The sequence below is a fragment of the Astyanax mexicanus genome, chromosome 9 (genome assembly GCF_023375975.1).
Source record: "Astyanax mexicanus isolate ESR-SI-001 chromosome 9, AstMex3_surface, whole genome shotgun sequence".
NCBI lineage: Eukaryota > Metazoa > Chordata > Actinopteri > Characiformes > Acestrorhamphidae > Astyanax > Astyanax mexicanus.
Window position 1 is genome coordinate 9014149 of NC_064416.1, and position 7870 is coordinate 9022018.

At 36.1% G+C, this 7870-nt stretch overlaps 1 protein-coding gene across 1 annotated transcript; it reads right to left on the minus strand.

Annotated features, from left to right (window-relative positions):
- Nucleotides 1-686: 686 nt before the first annotated feature.
- On the minus strand, nt 687-6520 carry slc19a3b (solute carrier family 19 member 3b). The gene is made up of 5 exons (XM_007251644.3): nt 6374-6520; nt 3976-4747; nt 2628-2820; nt 2037-2178; nt 687-1683 (listed from the first exon to the last, which is right to left on the minus strand). The coding sequence occupies exons 1-5, from the start codon at nt 6518-6520 to the stop codon at nt 1519-1521; spliced, it is 1419 nt and encodes a 472-aa protein (XP_007251706.3). The 3' UTR covers nt 687-1518.
- Between the last annotated feature and the right edge of the window lie 1350 nt (nt 6521-7870).

Sequence of the window (7870 nt, forward strand, 5' to 3'; positions counted from 1 at the left end):
CACAACTCCGCCGCGCTGCATTCTGGGAAATGGAGTTTCCGTCTTTGCGTGTGAGTTTTTTTTTTTTTTTTAGGTTTCATTAATAGAAACCAATACAATACAATCCATGTATTTATTTTATTTTTTGTTACATTTATTAATAAGAAAAAAAATCTGTAGTTTATTTGAATTAAATAACAGTACTTAATTTATACTTTTTATACTATAGTTTTATACAGTATTTTTTATCTATATATTTTTGGATATATTGTTTATTTATTAATATTAAAACTTGTTTCAGATTTCCTTAAATTAACCAATACATTCCCTGTATTAATTGATTTATTTTTGTTCAATTTATTTATAGGAAAAATAAATGTAGTTAATTTTATACTTGTTATACTAGTATAGTTTTATACTATATTATTTTTCTATATATTTCTGTATGTATTTTTATTTATACATATTATATATTTCCGTTATTTTTATTTTAACTTAAGCAAATTGAGTCTAAACTGTACACTTATACAGATATTTTTATTTCATTTTATAATGTTATTTATCTATTTTTAAAATTATATATTTCTTATCTGATGGTTCTTCTGTGTATTGGTAATATTAATTTAATGAGCAACCATCTCCACAGTTTTACCAAAATAAATAGCAAACTAAATCTGCAAACAAAGAATTAGACAACAGCAGAATAAAACAGCTATTAAACCTTTATTTCACAAACAATAATTCATATTAAAAATACAAAGAACAAAACGTTCGCGATTACAGAGCAGGACACCAACTCCCAGAGATCACCGCGGCGCTTCCAGTTGGTGACGTCACATTCGCTACGTCGGGTTAACGTGCCGGAATACGGGTGGAAGACAAAATAAAGCAGACTGTTTGTTTTTAAAAAATAAAATAAAGGTTGAAAGAAGCGGAGAAAGCGCCACTGCTTTATAACACACATTCTGAGTGTTTTAAACGGTATCTGTAGACAAATACTACTACTACTACTACTACTACTACTAATAATAATAATAATAATAATAATAATAATAATATTAATAATAATAAAAATAATAATAATAATTATATACACCACCGGTAAAAAGTTTTAGAAAACACCTACATTTTTACCTTTATTTTTGCCATTTATCTGTTCAGGTCCAAAATCCAGGGCCTTTAAGGAAAACAAATGAAGTAAAAAATATACTTTAAGAAATAAAGGTCAGTCAATGTGAAAAAATTCAAGTATGCTTAAAGTGAAGTCACAAAAACAATTTTCGTGTTAACGTACGTAAGTGTATTGCTGCCAAGTATGATAAAACATAATCTTCAACATGTCTTTATAACCAGAATCTTGTTTTTATGAGTTGTTATGTCGTTAAAATGACATAGTATGTTGTAATTGAACAAAAAAAAATTATGAGAAACTATGTCGTCTTTTTGAGTTATTATTTTGATCAAATGAAATAGTATGTTGTTGCAGGAAAAATCTGAGTCTAGAAGTATAGATATCATATAGAGTCTTTCATCAGCATGTCACATTTGTGTTGACAGGGAGTCTGTCCCTTCTGTGTGTGTGATCTGTATCTGCTGGGTGGTGTGTGATGATCTGGAGCTGCAGTAGTGTGCGCAGGCTGTATAAAGGCCCCTCAGAAGGAACAGCACTGAGATCGCTCCGTAACAGCAGCCGTAAATAATGAACTGTAAAAGATTTACAACACAGAAAGTAATAGACTGTGAGACTTACATAATCACTCTTTCTAATTTATATATGTAATAAATCAGAATACTGCAATATAGAGCAGCTCCAGCATCTGAATATGGCAATACTCAATAACCACCACTAGATGTCTCCAAACTCCAAACAGTGTAAATCAGTACTCAGGATAATCAGTGTTTTTGCATTAGGCCAAGTCAATAAACCTATTACATCATACTCTTTTGTGAGATTTATTACAGAGATTAATACATTGATGGTCATCTGTTGCTCACATTGATTACATAAATCTTGGTTGAGATTATTTATTTATTTAATTCATTTATAAATAATTTACCTGAGTGACAATGTCCAGTCCCAGAGCAGTATCGTCTACTACAACAGCTGTGAGCACTGTCTGGAGAGCGAGGGCAACAAACGTATTTATGCCGAAGGTCAAAGCGTAGCACTCCATAGAGAGGTTAGCAGCTATCTGGAAACTTCAGCATTAATAAAAAACAGGAAAGGAAAACTGTAAATAAAACACACAAGCAAACTATGACTGTATTACTGATTATATAATCTGACAATAGGCTCAATGGATAAGGTTTAAACTACTCTAGAATGACTGGATGGGGCTACTGACTACTGTAAGGTGAATAATCAGATATATCAAGCCGATCAAGCATAACTATTGGTGGACTATTCTCATTCTACTGTGGTGATACTGAGGTGTATAAGAACTCCAGCAGCACTGCTGTGTCTCATACACTCATACTAGCACTGGCCGTATATGCTCAGTGGAGCTACAAAATGAACAATGGGTGTACAAACAAGGTGTGGTCACAATGTTTTGCTTGATTGGTGAATGTAAAGACAATTAGTCAATTTATTATGACACACATGGCTTTCAGATTTAAAGTGTTGCATGTTGTGTGTAAATGCGTACGTGGTGATGGTGATGAGGAACATGTAAGATGCTTTAAAGATGACGTAACCACTGTAAGACACCCAGATGTTGTTGGTGAGGCCGATGAGGAACACACACACCGCACCCACAGCGGAGAAAACACCCAGAGAAAATTCCCCCCAGACCTCCCATCGCACCTTCATGTAGCCCACAGAGAACGCTGCTGCAGCACCTAAACACACACACACACATAAGCCTGCATCAGTATCTGTGAAGCTCATAGACCGCTTTTTCTAATGTTAACACCATTGCCTCTGACTGTACTGGTTAATACTATACTAATGCCAATGTAAAGGATGAATAGATGTATGTGGGCAGTGATGGCTACATTGTTTGAAACATACACGGTTATATATACAAAGGGAGCCTTTAGTCTTTAATAATGATAGTATTCCCTACTGCAGAGACTGCTGAAACTATTAGCACTGCCTTCAGTGGTACAGTGGTATTGTATTGTATGCAAAAATATTGCCCAAAATTTTGGCATGATAATAAAAACTTCCTGATAGCATTCTATTCAGCAATTATTTTGTATTTATTTTGCAATACTTTATCTACTTTTAATTGTTTGTTTGCAGTTTACTGTTTGCAGTGGTAGATATTTGCAGTTACATTACTTTAATTTTGTAATCTTTGTCAGTTTCCAAAACAGTCATTTAGTCAGTTTGACTAAATATATGAAACACATCTATTTTTTTTAAATAAATAACACTTTAAAATGTATTTTTTGTCATATCACTGAGAATAATTTATTCTATTATTTTAGAATCATATCACTCATTCCTTTTAAGCATTTTTGATTTGTTTGCACATTACTGCAGATTATAGCATTTTACGTAATTGATCAAATTTTTAAGCTTAAAAGCTAAAAAGAAAATCATCTGTGAGTTACATTAATGGCGTTGTTCAAGAGAAAATGCTAATTTCTGGAGGAACTATTTGACACAACCTCATTATTAATTTCTCATCATTTTCATTTAGTCTGGTCTGAAAGTTTTCTGTCTGGACAGACATCAAACGTCTGTTAGACCTTTTCTCTCAGACTGTAATTAACATGCGCTTTGACTAAACTGAGCTTTGCTGTAATTGCTGTAGTTGTTCTCGCCTATGCAGACTGAACTGCTCTGGCCTCGGCCTGCATAACAACACAGAAGAGGAGAGAACACTTAGGCCTGTAGATTATCCCTGTCATTTACATCAGCCTTAAATCCATCAGATGCTAATCTTTGGTACTCTATGGTTTGCATGTCATGGATGTCATGATGGATTTACAGTACATTTCTTAATAAAAAATAAATGTTAATATGTCATACTGTATATTCCTTACCAACAAGTGTACACACTGCCTCCACTCCTCCATTGTAAACAGAAGACGTGCTGGATGGCTCAATATGGTCCCACATCAGCTGGACATAATTAAAGACCTGCCCATAGTTAGCTGTGGCCAAAGCCCACCAAATCGACCAGTACACCAGCCTTTTGGAGCTGTATGACTCTTTGATATTTGCCCACATTCGTCTGCCTGCACGCCCTAGATTGCCCCTGCTGCACCATCGAGCCTTTGCCTTCACTGTCTGACCCACAGTGACCCCAGGGTCAGTGTCTTGTGGCTTTTCCTCCAGCTGATCTGCAGCTTCCCCGACCTCAGAGCCGAAAAACACCCCACGTCCAGGCATGGGCAGGTTAAAGGACACAATAAAGGCCGCCCCCATTAGCCCTAATGTGATAGCGTTGACTGTAAAGTAGCTAACACCTGCTAATGAAATAAGCAGCTGACCCAGTGTGGCCCCAAAGGTAAAGCCGGTAAGCATGGCGCTTCGGACGAACCCGGTGGCCCGCTGGTAGTGTTCAGGTGGTATTGCACTGTAGATGTAAGAGAAGTATGCCACCTCAGTGGACGTGACCACACCAAAGTTGAACTGCAGGAAGGTTATAGCAGGTAGGCTGGACGCAAAGCAGAGCAGTAAATAATTGCTGACCAGGAACAGCCCCTGCAGAACGATCATGGGCTTGTAGCGCAGCAGGTCAGTCAGGAGGAAGACCACAGGCAGCATGGATAGATAAGAGTACGTCCATATGGGAAACAGGTAGTTGGTCACCTGAATGTGATGAACAAGAAAATCAGTTTATAAATATACATATATATATATTTATATATACAGCTCTGACCACTTAAAAATGATCATTAAACAAACCATCAAACCAAGCTAATTTTTGCCCCGGAGTGGCATAATGTTATCCAAATGATCCAAATATGTATATTTCTGTCTGCCCATCTTTTGTTAGCATTTCTACTTCTGTTTTTCTCTCTATTCTACTTATTGAGCTGTCAATCATCTACCCCATGACCTGTCTATCTACTTGTCTGTATTTCTCTCTAGCCATCAATCTGTCATCAACCTCCTTGTCTGCCAACCTGTCTGTCTGTTTAACTCTCTGTTTGTCTACCTACGTACCTCACTGTCTGCATATCTACCCATTGTTGTGTCTGCAAGTCTGTCTGTCTATTTGTCCATCTATCTGTCTGCAAGTCTGTCATCTGCCTCTTCCTGTCAGTGTGTGTCTGCATAAAAACAGGTGAGCTGGTGTGTGTGTGTGTGTGTGTGTGTGTGTGTGTGTGTGTGTGTGTGTGTGTGTGTGTGTGTGAGTGTGTGTTATTATTAGGTGTGTGTAAACTGGTATTTGTTTGGAGATCAGCTCTGAATGCAGATCAGTTTGGTTCTCTGGTTCTCTGCACAAGCTTTCTCCCCGTTACGCTCTCACTGCACACACACACTTTTCATTTCCCTCACAATTGATTCCATTATGCCTGCAGTTATGGCCTGATGTGTGTGTGTGTGTGTGTGTGTGTGTATTGAGATGCAGCTGGTGTTCCCCTGTTATACACTTGAGCTGACACACTGTTGTCTGCTCTCGGGGCGAATCCAGAACACACTACTGAGTGTACAACTGGAATAACAATTGCTTCATTAGATTATCATAACACACACACACACACACATAGCAATTTAGTTTTATTTTGGTACTTGAACTAATACTTAACCTAGTGATGCTAATGCTAATTATTATTATAACAATCTAATTAACATACAGCTCTGGAAAAAAATAGAAACCACTTAAAAATTATAAGTTTCTTTTAAATTTTACCTAATTGAAAAACTCTGGAATATAATCAAGAGAAACATAGATGATCACACAAAACCAAGCTGAACTGCTTGTATTTTTGCACCAGGAGTGGCATAAAGTGATCCAAAAGCAGTGTGTAAGACATGGAGGAGGACATGCCAAGATGCATGAAAACTGTGATTAAAAAACACAAGGTACAGGGTAAAAAAAGGGTTATTCCACCAAATATTGATTTCTTAAAGCTTTATAAATAATAATTTGTTTTCTTTGCATTATTTAAGATCTAAAAGCTCTGAATCTTTTTAATAATAAATGAATTACAATATTTTTATTTGGAATTTGGAAGAAATGTTGTTCGTAGTTTATAGAATAAAACAACAATGTTAATTTTACTCAAACATAAACCTATAAATAGCAAAATCAGAGAAACTGATTCAGAAACTGAAGTGGTCTCTTAATTTGTTCCAGAGCTGAATGTTGATTAGAACAGGTATTATTATAACTGGTGCAAATGAGATACAGTTGTTGTGTGAGGTAGGTGGTTAAAAGTGTTGTGTTTGTTTGTGTTGAGGTTGTGTATGTTGTGGTGTTGTACTCACAGTGTGCTGAGAGATGTTTTTGGGCCCCACTAGGTACGGTGTGAGGAACGGCTCGGCCGGTCTGCAGTTCGCCAGGAATCCGTACAGAGAGAGCAGGGCGGTGGGAAACACCCAGCCGGAGCTCCTCATATCCACACATACACTCATCTTCTACCTGAACACACCTCAGCCTCGACCCTCTCAGTGTGTGTGAGTCCAGTGTGATATCTGGAACTCATGGAGGAGGAAATTCTTTATCACACAGACTTTGATCTGTGTGTGTGTGTGCACACGTGCATTACTTGTGTGTGTGTGTGTGTGGTTACTGAGGTTGTCTGTGATTACTTAGGATCAGACTTCAGTGGTTTATTTAAACTGAATTTATTTGGCTGATAAATTTCTTTCTCTAGACCTCTAATTCTTTTCTTCACTGCTGAAACTGAGACCAATGTTAAGCTGAGCTAAAGGTGCTGTTGCCATGTGGGTCAGCCAGACATCTTCCCTCACCAGTTTTCTCCACTTTCCAAAAGTCTTTTGAAGGTGTAGAAAACGGTACTCACCGCTCTCTGGCTTCATCTGCAATTTCTTAAAAGAAAAGACTTATACTTGTAAAAGTTACAGAGTTTTCTGTGTTTTTTTGTCTTTTACTAGTTATAAAGATGAAAGTGTGAATGTGCTGTGTGTAAGTGTGTAAATGCTGCAGTATAGAGTGCAGAAACACAATCTGTTCCAGCACTGCTTTACTACAGACAAAGGCTTTGTAAATTGAATTGTTTGAAATCCATTTCTAATGCTCAGTTTAATTCCATTGCTACTTATCAGCTGTAAGCCTTTAACCAATTAATTGTTTGATAAAGACCCCCCCCCCCTCTTTTTTTGTAGGTTATACATTTAAATTGTGATATTTTTGTACAATACAATAATTATAATTTTTTTGTTTTTAGTTCAATTATTGTACTTAAAGGTTCTGGCAGTTTACAGCAAAATTTTATATTAATGTAGCACCTTTCATACATCAAAATGCAGCTCAAAGTGCTATACATACAGACAGGCGAACACCAGTAAAAATTTGAGAAGAAATTAAACAATCAAGTTTAATTAAGAGCAAGTTTAATTAAAGCAATTAAGATTATTAAGTATGGTGTAGCTGTATGTACCATAGAGAGTTAAGCACTTTTACATTTACATTTTAAAGTTTTTTATTGTTTTTTATTCAAATATCGGATTTTTTGTTTTTTAATAGTGCTAGAATAGAATTTAATCACATTTATCATCAAAGTCTAATTCTCTCGTTTCAGAGCAAAGACGCACCCAAAACATGCAGGACTGTTCTAGCTACCTGGGCAACAAATAAAAAACATTGTTTTAGTAAGTTTAAAAAAAGAATATAGTAGTAAGAATATAAACTGCCAAATATGCTCCTTGTTATACATGTTCTTGCACATATACACCTGTTATTGCTTATCAGCCCCTTGTATAGCTCAATGTAGTGGTCGTAATATGCCTTGTAACATATTA